Genomic DNA, 14975 nt, shown 5'->3' with positions numbered 1-14975 from the left:
CAGCCTCAGGGTGAAATTCCCCAGATCGGTCCAAGGAGCGGATTCTGGTCAGTGGCACAGGAGGCCCTGGGAGTGCCTCCCTCTAGAATCTAGGCTCGTCTAGATGAGGGAATCTTAGCAATGAGGAGCTCAGGAAGTGAAAGAAAGATTCTGTACACAGCCCAGCCACAGACAAGTCACACAGAAGAGACATCTGAGCTTGAAGCCGGGTCTTCTGAAATACCCGTCAGATGGGGAAAAACTGCTTCAAAGTAAGCGAAGACAGCTTCTGAGACCTGTGGGACACAGTGAAACACCTGTTCAAACGTGGGGGATTCCTGATGCACAGACAGGAGCAGAGGGTGAGAAAACCTGCACCCCGACAGGACAGGCACCCCACAAAGAGGACTGGGAAAACCTGCACCCGGCACCAGGACAGGCACCCCACAAACAGGGCCAAAGAGGACTGGGAAAACCTGCACCCCAGCACCAGGGCAGGCACCCCACCAAGAAGACTGGAAACCTGAGCCCCTAAGGGACAGGCACCCCACAAAGAGGACTGGAAAACCTGTGCCCCAACACTAGTACAGGCACCCCACAAAGACTGGGAAAACCTGCATCCCGGCACCAGGACAGGCACCTCACAAACAGGGCCAAAGAGGACTGGGAAACCTGCCCCCCCGCACCAGGGCAGGCACCCCACCAAGAAGACTGGGAACCTGAGCCCCTACGGGACAAGCACCCCACAAAGAGGACTGGAAAACCTGTGCCCCAACACTAGTACAGGCACCCCACAAAGACTGGGAAAACCTGCATCCTGGCACCAGAACAGTTACCCCACAAAGAGGACTGGGAAACCTGCCCCCCAGCACCAGGACAGGCACCCTACAAACAGGGCCAAAAAACTGTGTCACAGTTGAGCCAGAACAGCACAGCACAAAGAGAACACACAGAGGAAGCACCAGGCCCTCGTCTGTAGGAACCCTGTGACGTTCACAGCAGACTGTTCACAGAAGCCTTACAGGCCACACAGGAAAGGGCTGCTACATCCCAAGCTCTCAAAGACAACAGCTGTCAACCAGGAACACTGAATCCAGCAACTTACTTTTCATAAACAAAGGCAAGACCCAGACTTTCCAACATGGGCACAAGTGAGGGAATTCATCACCACCAGACCAGCCTCACAAAACCCGCGTGTGGGGGTCGGACATGCAGAAGCAGAAGAACCACCGTGAAGACACACAGCCGCAGGCAGAAGAACCACCGTGAAGACACACAGCCGTACACACCCTCCAGGAAGAGAACCAGGAGACTCACATGAGCAGCGGTAACTTCTGAAAACGAAAAGACTGGGTCATTGCTTATCCATAATAACCTTGAATGTAAATGGGTAAATTCCAATTAAAATACACAGACTGGCTCAACCTATGAAAAACAAGCGCCAACAGCACTTCTGCAGAGAACACACACAGAGTGAAAGCAGGGTGGAAGGTGGAAAGGTTGTCCCCACAGACAGACACCGACAGGGAGCAGGAGGAGCCACCCTCATATCAGGTAATGCAGACATGAAGACAGGGACTGCACAGACCCAGAAGGCCCCTGGGTGATGACAAGGGGTCAGCTGACAGGAAATCACACCACTGTAACTGTACCTATTGGGGCACCCCATTTTATTAAAGTTAGATGTAAAGAAAGAGACCGGTTCCGATGCAAGAACAGCGTGGGACTCAACACCCCACTTCTATCAACGGACAGATCACCCAGACAAAAGTCACAGGGAAGTCAGCGTTAAACTACACTGCAGGCCACACGAGCCCAGCGGCCACCAAGGGAGAGCCTCACCCAGCGGCTGAAGAGCCTGCATTCTGTCCACCGGCACACGGAACATTCTCTAGGGAAGACCCCGTGTTAGCCCACAAGTCGCCACAGATTCCGAAGAATCAAAATCATATCATGCATCATGCAACAGCTCTGACCACAGTGGAATAAAACTAGAATCAACAACAAAACCAACTCTAGAAGTTATACAAACAATGTGGTTCTGAATGGACGACAGGTCACCGAAGAAATCAAGAAGAAAATTCAAAAATGCCTTGAAACTAACGAAAACAGAAACACAATCTATCCACACTTGGAGGATACAGCAAGAGCAGTTCTAAGGGACCGGTGTGTGGTGGAGCAGATAAAGCTGCCACCTGCGACACCAGCAGCCCTTATGGTTGCCAGTTCCAGTCCTGGCTGCTCCACTTCTGATTTAGCTCCTGCTATGGCCTGGGAAAGCAGTGGAAAGAAAGATGATCTGAGTCTTTGGGCCACTGCATCCAAGTGGGGACCCAGAAGAAGCTCCTGGCTCCTGGCTTCTGACTGGCCCATCTCCAGCCATTGCCAGCAGATGGAAGACCTTTCTCTCTGTCTCTCCCTCTCTCTGTCTGTAAATTTACCTCTCAAATAAATACATCTTTTAAAACAGTCAGAGATGGCCAGCACCGCGGCTCACTAGGCTAATCTTCCACCTTGCGGCGCCGGCACATCGGGTTCTAGTCCCGGTCGGGGCACCGGATTCTGTCCCAGTTGCCCCTCTTCCAGGCCAGCTCTCTGCTGTGGCCAGGGAGTGCAGTGGAGGATGGCCCAAGTACTTGGGCCCTGCACCCCATGGGAGACCAGGATAAGTACCTGGCTCCTGCCATCTGATCAGCGCGGTGCGCCAGCCGCAGCGCGCCGGCCGCGGCGGCCATTGGAGGGTAAACCAATGGCAAAAGGAAGACCTTTCTCTCTGTCTCTCTCTCTCACTGTCCACTCTGCCTGTCAAAAAATAAAATAAAATAAAATAGTCAGAGATGAAAAGGAGATATTATACTGATATCATAGAAAGACAAAGGATCATTAGGGACTGTTATAAATAACTACATGCCAATAAAATTGAAAGCCTAGAAGAAATGGATACATTTCTGGTTATATATAACTTACAGAAGTGGCATCATGAAGAGGTAGACAATCTGAACAAACTGATAATGATGAATGAGCCTGAATCAGTAATAAGCTTCCCAAGAATGAAATGCCTAGGACCAGAAGGCTTCACTGCTAAGTTAGGTCAAACTATTTATTTATTCATTTTTATTCGAAAGGTAGAGGTACAGAGAGATGGAGACACAGAGACAGACAGAACTCCCATCCCTGCTCACTCTCCAAATACACACCACAGCCAAGGCTGGAGCGTGTCCCATGTGGTGGCAGGGGCCCGACTGCTGGAGCCATCCCCTGCTGTCTGCCAGGGAGTGCAAGTCAGGCGAACTCAGGCTCTCCTACACAGGGCACAGGCACCCAGGCAATGTCTTCATAGCTGTGCCTGATGCCTGCTCCTCAACCAGACTTTGAAGCAAGAACTAACATAAATTCTTCAACTATCCTAAAATATCAGACGGGAAGGAACTCAGCCAAACTCATTCCATGAGGACAGCCTTAGCTTGCTTCTGAAACCAGACAAGGCCACAACACCGACACAAACAAAACTAGAGACCAATACCCCTGACAAACAGAGATGCAAGAATTCCCAACAAACACCAGCAATCAAATCCAGCGACATATCACTGGAATCTACCCTAAGAACGCATCCAGATCACAGATCTCCACATCACAGATCAGTAAATGAGACGTATCCCACAGCAGAATGAAGGACAAAGTCACGCGAGCATCCCAACAGCTGCAGAAAAGACCTCCCAGGAAGCGCACCATCCATTCTGCTTACACCCGGAGCAAATCAGGTGGACCAGGAACAAGCCTCATCACACTAAAGGCTTTACGTGATAAACCCACAGCCACCACCATGCCGAATGGTGAGAAGCTACAAGCATTTCCACCAAGGTCTAGAACAGGCAAGAATGAGCACTCTCACTACTCTTATTCAATGCAATACCAGAAGTTTTGACAAAGCCATTATGCAAGAAAAAGAACTAAAAATCGTACAAATACAGAGGAAGTCAAATTATCCCTGTCTGCAGACAACAAGATTCTACACATTTGGAACTCAGGACACCACAATGACCATCAGAACTTGGGACACACCCAGAGACCATCAGAACTCAGGATACCACCTAGATACCATCAGAACTCGGGACACCCAGAGACCATCAGAACTTGGGATACCCAGAGACCATCAGAACTCGGGACACCAACCAGAGACCATCAGAACTCGGGACATCCATAGGCCATCAGAACTCAGGATACCACCCAGAGACCATCAGAACTCCGGACACCCAGAGACCATCAGAACTCAGGATACCCAGAGACCATCAGAACTCAGGACACACCAAGAGACCATCAGAACTCAGAACACCCAGAGACCATCAGAACTCAGGACACACCAAGAGACCATCAGAACTCAGGACACCTGTGGGGAGCAGCCCGGACTAGACTGTTACTGGAATTAAGACTTATTCTATGCATCTGCTCTCCCACAATATGGCGCTGGGAGAGAAGTAAACAGCTTCCGCACAGCTGCCTCCAGTTCAACCAATAAACTGTAGGACTTGCTCCTGATTGGAGAGCAGCGTACTCGGCGTGTGGGCAGCCGAGTTGGGATTGGCGGAGGAGGACTATAAAGGAGGAGAGAGACGGCATGCACCGGGAACATCTATGGGGAACATCTAAGGGAACCCGTGCAGCCCCCGAGAAAGCCGGCCGGCGGTGTGCCGCTCCCCTGCGGAAGTGGGGAATGTGGCCAGGGGGAACTGCCCTTCCACGAAGGTGGAAGGGATAGTAGCCAACCCGGGAAGAACCAGCAGCAAACCCGGGGAGGGCCGAGCAGACGAAAGAACAGCGCAGGGTCCTGTGTTGCTCCTCCACGAAGAGGGGGAGCGACATAATGGTGCCGTGACTCGGATATGAAGCCTAGGCAGGGCTTAGTGTTGCTCCTCCACGAAGAGGGGGAGCGACATAATGGTGCCGTGACTCGGATAGGAAACCTAGGACGGATAGCAAACTTAGGAGGGAAGAAACGGGAAGAAACGGGAAGAATTGGGAAAATATCGGAGAGAGAGACTAGCAAACAGCCTAGGGAAAAGCCGGACGAAAAGGGTGCCGGAAGAAGCTATTGAAAGCCTAGGCATAGACTCGGATACGGACTACGGGGGGAAGCTGGGAGAAATCTCTAAGGGCGAAAGCGAAAGTGAAAGCTAGAACAAACAGACTCGGACGCGGACTGTGGGGAGAGGCCAGGAGAAATGAGGGAGGAGTATTGTTGGAGGAAAGCTTGGGGAAACATACCGGGTAGAGAAAAATGTTAGGGAAATTGAAGCCGCGGGGGGCAGGCCAAGGCGGACACGAAAGCCACTTTGGGATTCTCAAGTTAGCCCGGGAATAGGGGGCGAAAAGTTGAAACCAGAAGCTGAGACGTAAGCCAGATTGGGATCCGTCTGATTAGCCCGGGGAGCAAAGGACGGGAAGCCAAACCGTGGGGCGGAGACGTACGCTGGGTTGAATTCGCCAGGCTAGCCCGGGGAACTTAGATTGAATGCTAGTGGCGGACACGTGAGCTACGCTGTGTTACTCGCGGAAGCCGCCGCGTGCAGAGAGAGCACGGGGCGTGAATAGATAGGGAACGGGGCTGGCGTAGGCCGTGGTGCAGACGCGAAGGGCGTGGAGACCGCGGAGCGCGCGAAGCCAAGCCGCGCAAAGCCGGGAAGCCGCGCAGATGAGAAACGCGGGCTGAAGCGGCTCGGCGGGAAAGCCGCGGAGAAATAGCCTCGGGGCGGAGCCTGCCGGCAGGGCGAGGCACCGGGAAGCTGCAGGGATAAGAGAAACAGAAGTTTTAGAAGTAAAGTGAGAGAAATAGGAATGCTGGAAGATAGAAGTAAAATGGGAGAAATAGGAATGCCCGGAGATGGAGAAATAGAGAAAAATAAGGCCTCCCCTCAACATGGCAATGAGAAAGCTTGCATTCGGTCTGCCTGATTAAGTGAGGCGATGAGCACGATGAGCACCTGCGGTGGCTAGCAGCTTATGCGCCGCAGGTCACCGAAGACAGGCACGAATTAACATCAGTAAGGCCTCCCCACAAAAAGGCAATGAGAAGGCTTGGATTCGGTTTGCCTGATAGAGCTTGTAAGCCCCTGCAGGCTCGACCAGAGCATGCGCTGCAGGGCACCGAACACAGGCACGCATCAGCGCCTAAAAACCTCCTCACAACATGGCGAAGAGAGGACCCGGATTCGGTTTTCCTGATTGATAGGACTTGTAAGAGCCTGTGGCAACTCTAGCAAGTAGAGCAGAGTGTGTGCCGCGGGACACCGAAGACAGGCGCGTATCAACGCCAAAAATAAAAAGAAAGGGGGATCTGTGGGGAGCAGCCCGGACTAGACTGTTACTGGAATTAAGACTTATTCTATGCATCTGCTCTCCCACAATATGGCGCTGGGAGAGAAGTAAACAGCTTCCGCACAGCTGCCTCCAGTTCAACCAATAAACTGTAGGACTTGCTCCTGATTGGAGAGCAGCGTACTCGGCGTGTGGGCAGCCGAGTTGGGATTGGCGGAGGAGGACTATAAAGGAGGAGAGAGACGGCATGCACCGGGAACATCTATGGGGAACATCTAAGGGAACCCGTGCAGCCCCCGAGAAAGCCGGCCGGCGGTGTGCCGCTCCCCTGCGGAAGTGGGGAATGTGGCCAGGGGGAACTGCCCTTCCACGGAGGTGGAAGGGATAGTAGCCAACCCGGGAAGAACCAGCAGCAAACCCGGGGAGGGCCGAGCAGACGAAAGAACAGCGCAGGGTCCTGTGTTGCTCCTCCACGAAGAGGGGGAGCGACAGACACCAACCAGAGACCATCAGAACTCAGGACACCACCCAGAGACCATCAGAACTTGGGCAAATTCAGTCAATTTAGTTACATTTCCAGCTAATAATGAACTCACCAAGAAAACCTGTAAGAGCAATCTCATCATAATAGCTACCAAAAGGAAGCAAATAAAACACATTAGAATAAATTTAACCAGAAATGAAAGACCTCTACAATGAAAATTACAAAATACTAGTGAAGGTGATTGAAGATTCAAAAAATGGAAAGAATTTTCATGTTCACGGATTGGAAGAACCAACATTATTGAAATGTCCCATGTCACCCAAAGCTATTTACAGATTCAACAAAATCTCCATCAAAAAAACAATGAATTTCTTCAGAGAACTAAGAAAACAAAAATCCATGGAAGCAAGAAAGAGCCTGAATACCCACAGCAGTCACCAAAATGGGCCGAGCTGAAGCATCACAGAACCAGATTTCAAGTCACACGACAGAGCTACTGGAATCAGAACAGCATGGCGCTGGCACAAAAACAGACCCGGAGCAACAGAGCAGAGACCCTAGAAAACAATCCATACATCTGCATCCAACCAGTATTTGACAATGGTGTCAAAAACACCGTGATTCACTGTCGTGATTCACCCTGATTCGCTGTCGGTGGACATCCACTGTCGGTGGGGAGGTGGACGTGCAGGTGCCGTGAGAATGTGAGGGAGGGAGCCCTGATTCACTGTCAGTGGACATGTGGACATTCGCTGTCGGTGGACATTCGCTGTCGGTGGGGACGTGGACGTGCAGGTGCCGTGAGAATGTGGGGGAGGGAGCCCTGATTCACTGTCGGTGGGGACGTGGACGTGGACGTGGACGTGCAGCCGCTCTGGAGGCTCCTCGGGAAGCGGAGAGGAGACCACAGCCCTACCACATGACTCCAGATGGAGTCACAGGGAATGAAGTCAGCCCCTGCACGACGCCCGCACTTCCAGGTTCATTCCGGACAACTCGCAACAGTGAGGATACGGAATCAGCCCAGGTGCCCGCCACGGCTGAGCAGATAAGGAAAACGTGGTGAACATACACAACAGAGTTGTGGCCACAGGAAAATAAAATCTGACATGCACAGCAAAATCAATGGAGCTGGAGATCACTGTGTTAAGTGAAACAAGTCAGAGAGACACACACCACATGTTCTATCTCTTCTGTGGAAGTTTTAAGACAAATATTTAACCTGAACTTAGAATGGCAGTTACCACTGGCTCGGAAGGGCAGAAGGAGAATGGGAGATGGGAGCCAACACACAGTCAGGTGCAGTAGGTCCCAGTGTCCACAGCACTGGGGGGTTCACAGCAGTGCATTAACCACCCTAGAGAGGGCAGGCACTGAGGCAAAGTTGCCACCTGCGACGCCGGCATCCCATTGGGTGCCAGTTCATGTCCTGGCTGCTCCACTTCCATCCAGCTCCCTGCTCATGGCCTGGGAAAAGCAGTGGAAGACAGCTCAGTGCTTGGACCCCTGCACCCACGTGCAAGAGTGGAAGCAGCTCCTGCTCCTGGCTTCTGTCTGGCCCAGCCCTGGCTGATGCAAGCACGTAGGAAGTGACCAGCAGATGGAAGACCTCTCTTCCTATCTCTCCCTGTCTCTCCCTGTCTCTCCCTGTCTCTCCCTGTCTCTCTGTCTCCTTGCCTCTCCCTGACTCTCCCTCTCTCCCTGTCTCTCCCTGTCTCTCCCTGACTCTCCCTGTCTCTCCCTGTCTCTCTCTCCTTGTCTCTCCCTGTCTCTCCCTGTCTCTCTGTCTCTCCCTGTCTCTCTGTCTCTCTGTCTCTCCCTGTCTCTCTGTCTCCCTGTCTCTCCCTGTCTCTCCCAGTCTCTCTCCCTGTCTCTCCCTGCCTCTCCCTGTCTCTCTCCCTGTCTCTCCCTGTCTCTCTCCTTGTCTCTCCCTGTCTCTCCCTGTCTCTCTGTCTCTCCCTGTTTCTCTCTGTCTCTCCCTGTCTCTCTCTCTCCTTGTCTCTCCCTGTCTCTCTGTCTCTCCCTGTCTCTCTGTCTCCCTGTCTCTCCCTGTCTCTTTCCCTGTTTCTCCCTGTCTCTCCCTGTCTCTCTCTCTCCCTGTCTCTCCCTGTCTCTCTCCTTGTCTCTCCCTGTCTCTCCCTGTCTCTCTGTCTCTCCCTGTTTCTCTGTCTCTCCCTGTCTCTCCCTGTCTCTCTCTCCCCGTCTCTCCCTGTCTCTCCCTCTCTCTCCCTGTCTCTCCCTGTCTCTCTCTCTCCCTGTCTCTCTCCCTGTCTCTCCCTGTCTCTCTCCTTGTCTCTCCCTGTCTCTCCCTGTCTCTCTGTCTCTCCCTGTCTCTCTCTCCCCGTCTCTCCCTGTCTCTCCCTCTCTCTCCCTGTCTCTCCCTGTCTCTCTCTGTCTCTCCCTGTCTCTCTCTGTCTCTCCCTATCTCTCCCTGTCTCTCTGTCTCTCCCTGTCTCTCTCTCCCCGTCTCTCCCTGTCTCTCCCTCTCTCTCCCTGTCTCTCCCTGTCTCTCTCTGTCTCTCCCTCTCTCTCTCTGTCTCTCCCTATCTCTCCCTGTCTTTCCCTGTCTCTCTCTGTCTCTCCCTGTCTCTCTCTCTCTCTCTCTCTCTCCTTATCTATCTGTAGCTCTTTCAAATAAATAAGTAAATAAATCTCTAAAAAAAAAAATAAACAAACACTGCACAGGAGCAGGCGGCAGTGTCCGCAGAACAGTGGGGTGACTGCCGTTCACCGGACAAGGACATAGGAGAGGGAAGCTGCAGCCCCGACACACGAGAGAGGGAAACAGAAAGGCCGGTTGCCCAATCTGACTGCTGTGTGAGTACATTTCAATGAGTACATGTTTAGATGTGTCCCGTAAGAATGTGCAAACATTGCATGTCAATCAAACTTGTTTTAAAATTTAAAAATTAATAAATTTAAATTTAAAACTTTTTTAATAAGAAGGGATTAGAGCTGGATCCAAATACAAGCCCGGCTCCCCTGCTCACCCCCAGACTCCCCCCAAGGGCGCAGCTGGCACCGCCCAGTGGAGACAGTGAGGACTCCTTGGGGAGATGGTGCTGTCAGGGCTGGGGCAGGGGCAGGGACAGCCTGGGGACCAGCAGCTGCGGGGGCCTGAGGAAGGGCACCAGAGCTGACAGAGAGGGGCCCAGGCCAACGTGGGACGATCGGAGCCACGAAAGAGCACCCATCACAGACTGTCACTCCCTGATCCGTGTCCGCTAACTCCAGCACCCAGGAAGGTAACTGCATCTGGAGACACCCAAGGTGAGGCCACGGCGTGCTTCCTAAGGCCGTGGGCTGCTGTCCCAGAAGCAGAGGACATCTGGACACAGACACACACAGAGGGGTGAGCACGTGGAGACACAGGGAGAGCCAGCACGTGCCCACCGAGGGCGAGGCCTCAGAAGGACCCAGCCCTGCCCACACCGTGGCCTCAGACTTCAGCTTCCAAGCGGCGAGCCCGTGGAAGTTTGTGGCTGAAGGCCCAGTCTGGGGCTTCACTCTGGCTGCCCCAGCAAACAGTACGTGGTTACCTGGACAGGGCCAGGGAATGTTCCCTGCACAGGAGAAGCTTGCAAGCAAGCATCAGCAGTGAGACGTGGAAGAACGGTGAGAAACAAGCCACTCAGGCCGGTTGAAGACACTGTGCTCACTGGATTGTGGGCCTGGCCTGGCACTCAAGACGTTCGCCAAGTCCCAGCTCCACTCCCAAGTGCAACTTCCTACTGATGCATGTCCAGGCTCAGCAGGCAATGGCTCCCTGCCAATCATGCGGAGACCAGGAAGGAGTTCCTGGCTCCCAGCCCTGGCCCGGGCCAGCCCAGGCCATTGCAGGCATTTGGGCAGTGGATTAAATGAATGAGAAGACGTCTTAATGCACTCTTCTCATTCACTTCAAAAGGGAACCATCAGTGCAGTGCAGAAGTGCGGCAGGACCGTGGGCAGATGATAAAGTCCCCTGCTGCAGTGTTCCTGCCAAACACGTCACCAGGAGTGAGCACTGGGACACTGGGCTCCGCGGCCTCCTGGGCACAAGGACTCTGTCGCAGGGCCCCTTCTCTGCCACCCGCTGCTGTCCGTCTGACACAGGCTCAGTGAGCCAGTGCTGCACAGGACAGGACCGGCTGAGGGGTGAGGTGAGGAGCCTGCATCTCATTGGGGTGTTTGGCCTTTAGGTTGTGGGGGGCTTGCCCCTCATGAGAGGGTGGGGAAGCCCAGCCCCCCTGCTCCCCGTCTCTCTCCCTGACGAGCCCTGGGGTCATCCTCGGCTCAGCTCCAGCAGACGCCAGACTAATGGGGCCACTGAGCTTGGACCACGAGCCTCCAAACCGTGAGCCGAAATCACCCTTCGTCCTCCCACGTGGCTCCTCTCGGGTGTGAAGTGAGAGCAGTCAGGCAGTCGCCACTGGGGCCCTGGCAGCCACGAACCAGGCCCCCAGCTGCTCTGCAGCTCTGCCCTCCCTCCCTCCCACCAAGTGCCCTGGAAGCAGAGTGCAAAGGGGCAGGGTCCCCCTAAAGCCCAGCTCCCAGACCCCACCCCAGCACTCGGCCTCCACTGGTCTGAGTGGGGCTGGAGCATTGAGCTGCTCCCGAGGACTCTGGTCTGGGGACCCCACCTGGAGCACCTGCGGCCTAAGGGGCACTGACAGCTCATCACGGAGACCCACTGACCGGCATGGAGCTGCCACACCGCAGAGGACAGAGGAGGGGTCGGGGGCTGCAGGAGGCACAGGGCTTCTTCCCACCCCACACCTGCTTCTGCCTCCCCAGCTCTCAGGACCTCCCCTGAGGGGCCGTCTTTATGTCAGCACGGCCTGGCCTGGCTTTGCAGTCCAACCAAGCAAAGCTCAGCACCCAGAGGCCACGGCCAGGACACTCTAACTTGCCTAAACAGCACCCAGCGGGGCCCGACGGGAGGGGTCCCGAGGCTTCTGGCCAGGCACACGGGGTGCCGGTCTCCCCCACCCCGGGGAGGCTCTTCATCCCCCAGACTTCAGTGGAAGAAATGAGCTTCATGCAGCCCTGGGTGCAGCCTGCGTTTGAGCCCCGAGACCAAGCCCCCCAGCACAGAGACACAGAAGCCCTGGTATTACAGTTGTGCAGTAGCCTTCACACAGACCACGCACGTGCACACACATGTGTCCTATCAGTCTTCAATGCGTGCACACACATGTGCATCCGATCAGGCTTCAGCATGTGCACACACGTGCGTCCTATCAGTCTTCAGCATGTGCACACGTGTGCATCCTCAGTCTTCAGCATGTGCACACACGTGCGTCCTATTAGTCTTCAGCATGTGCACACATGTGCATCTGATCAGTCTTCAGCATGTGCACACGTGTGCATCCTCAGTCTTCAGCATGTGCACACACGTGCATCCTATCAGTCTTCAGCGCATGCACACACATGTGTCCTCAGGCTTCAGTGTGTGCATCCTATCAGTCTTCAGCTCGTGCCCATGCATGCGTCCTCAGGCTTCAGCGTGTGCACACGTGTGCATCCTATCAGTCTTCAGCACATGCACACACATGTGCCCTCAGTCTTCAGTGTGTGCACATGTGTGCATCCTATCAGTCTCAGGCTTCCCCTGCCCAGTCTGTCCCCAGCACAAATCACCAAGGTCAGCAAGCACACTGGCCTGGGTACCTCTTGCACACATCTCCCGAGGACCCTGGGCTGGTGCTTGCTCCTTATGGGCGGTGCTGTGAGGGGGGTGGATCCAGTGGGACGTCCATAGGTCAGGGATCCTAGGACCCTGGTGCCTCCCAGGCTTCCTCTTGGAGATGTGACCTCTCCTCCCACATGTGCTCCTGCCATGGTGACACTGTCCACCCTGAGGTCCTGACAGGGCCAGCACCATGACCTTGAGCCTCCAGGACTGTGAGTGAAGTAAACCTCTCTGCACGTAACTGCGTGCTCCACGTAAGAAGACGGATGGATGCGGCAAAGGCACACAGCCCCGTGGACAGAGACCTGTCCGTCACAGAGCCACTGACAGGCCCTGCAGCCACTGTCACTAACTCCTGGTGTCTCCTCCCCCAGCAGTGGCAATGGATCTGACACGTCCTGGCCCAGACAGGACAGTTCACTGCTCTAAACTCAACCTTGCCAAACCCTTCCAGGTCAGCTTCAAGCCGTGGTCTGCTCAGCTGAGCATCGCTGAGGCATCCGTGGCTGCTGCTTGCTCCCTACAGGCCCAGGCAGGAGAGAGCCACAGCCCTGAGGCCTCTGCCTGCACCGAGCCCCCAAGCCCCCAAGGAGAAGGGCCCACAGCCTGTGACACGTGTTTCACATACCTCACGTCGGCCAGAAGCCACAAGACCCTCGTGGGAGCAGTTCACAGACCAGGACACTGAGGCCCAGGGTCTCCCAACAAGGAAAGGGAGGGTTGGGATTCCAACTCTGCAGTCCCTCTGTGTGCCCCTCTGCCCACGTGCCCTCTCCTGCCCTGCTGAGTGGGGCCGGGGGTTCTCCTGTGGCCGCCAGGGAGGAGGAGACGCTGTCCTGGCCTACGGGAAGCGGGGCCCTGGTCACCGGGGGCGGGAGCCGCTCCTGCTCTCCACCTCACCTGGGAAGGGCTCCTTGAGGAAGTGGCCGCTGATGGTCTGGTTGGCGGTGCCCAGCAGGTTCTTGGCGATGAGCGTGTAGTTGCCGTTGTTGTAGTGCGTGGGCTTGTTGAAGAGCAGGCAGCCCTCGGAGACCTCGCCCTCCTGGTAGTAGTCCACGTGGATGATCTTGGACTCGCGCAGCGGCTGCCCATTGTGCAGCCAGTGCAGCGTGGGCGGGGGGTTGCCGCGCACCACGAACTCGATGCAGTGCTCCAGGCGCAGCTCGGGCTCCTCCAGGCTCACCACGCGCGGGGGGTCTGGGGGCAGAAGCAGCTGAGGCCCCAGCGCCGCCTGCCAGGAGCCCCACCCTCCCACCCGGCTCTGAAGGGGCCAAGGTACCCCCAGCCCCCACAAGGGGAAGAGGCTCCTCCTCCCAGCTTCCTGGACCCGCCTTAGCCGAAGGGGCCCCTCTCAGGCAGGAAGGGCCAGTCCATCAGTGTCCCGAGGACGTCGTGGGAGTCAGAGGCCCAGGAACACCCCTCTGGGGGTTCTGCCCATCGTGAGCCAGGCCGCTGCTGCGCTCAGCCCCGGCAACACTGCTGCCCTCCAGCCCCCACGCCCAGCCCCTGCCCCGAGCCACGCCGGCCAGCGAGCACTCACAGTGCACAGAGAGGGCGACGCTGGCGTTGCTCATGCCCACCACGTTCTCGGCGATGCAGGTCAGCGTGAAGCCATTGTCCTCGCTGGTCACGTTCACCAGCGTCAAGTTAATGGCGTGCACGTTGGTCCAGTTCAGGTTTGTCTGAAACCCCAGTGGACACTCAGTCAGGGCTGCCCCCACCCACCCCAGCACCTGTAGGGATCAAAAGGAACAGCCAGAGGTCTTCCCGGAACTGCACACAGACCAGGCCGGGTTCCTCCTGGGCGGTGGCGGAGGCGGTGCTCCGGTAGCCCTGGAAGGGAGGGGCTCACCATGGACGCTCTGGCTGGGGAAGGCTGAGGAGACTGCCTGAGGTCAGAGCAGCTGGACACAGTGCTGCACACTCTGTGGCGACCCCAACGGCTCCCTCCATGCAGACTAAGCCCCTGCCGGGCCGAGTCCACGTGCCCACCTGGTGGGTGTTGATGGACTGGAGGCCGGTGACGATCCAGTCCACGTCAGGCAGGGGCGATCCAGAGCCGTTGCAGGTCACGACAGCATTGTCCCCCTCCCGGACTGTCAGGTTGACGTGGCTCACACTGATCTCAGGAAGGTCTGGGCGCGGGAGGGGCCGGGGCAGGTGGGAAGACAAAGGGCATTGTGTCGGCACAGCTCGGGCCGGCGGCTCCAGTGCCACCGCCCGAGCTCCTGGGAACCCGCAGTCCCTCCCCAGCAGCGTCAGGGGTCAGAACGAAGCCCACACAGCCGGCCCCCTGTCCATGCAGGGTAGGGCAGGGCAGCTGTCCTGCCCAGCCTCTCTCCCTGGGCTCCCGTTCTCAGGAGCTTCAGGTGCCACGGGGCGCTCCCTAGAGACAGATTCCAGGGTCCAGCCTCAGGCTCCAGTCTCGAACGTCTGCCCCCGGGCCCGGGCCTGAGCTGCCCGGAACGCAGCCGAGGGACTCCCGGCGCAGGAACCCAGAGCCCACGCGGCCAGCCTGCCCGCTGC

The 14975-nt window shown here is 56.0% G+C and overlaps 1 protein-coding gene across 7 annotated transcripts in view; it reads right to left on the bottom strand.

Moving 5' to 3' along the window:
* The window catches only part of NTRK3 (neurotrophic receptor tyrosine kinase 3), a 265470-nt gene that overhangs the window by 168040 nt on the left and 82455 nt on the right, over positions 1-14975 (bottom strand). For all 7 annotated transcript variants that reach the window (XM_070053298.1, XM_070053297.1, XM_070053296.1 and 4 more), the window contains exons 7-9: positions 14442-14584; positions 13990-14131; positions 13350-13646 (exon numbers count right to left, since the gene is read on the bottom strand). In XM_070053298.1, coding sequence (XP_069909399.1) covers positions 13350-13646; positions 13990-14131; positions 14442-14584 — 582 coding nt within the window. The remainder of the gene's footprint in view (positions 1-13349; positions 13647-13989; positions 14132-14441; positions 14585-14975) is intronic.

Source organism: Oryctolagus cuniculus, chromosome 12 (genome assembly GCF_964237555.1).
Source record: "Oryctolagus cuniculus chromosome 12, mOryCun1.1, whole genome shotgun sequence".
NCBI lineage: Eukaryota > Metazoa > Chordata > Mammalia > Lagomorpha > Leporidae > Oryctolagus > Oryctolagus cuniculus.
This window is presented reverse-complemented; position numbering and strand designations above follow the sequence as displayed.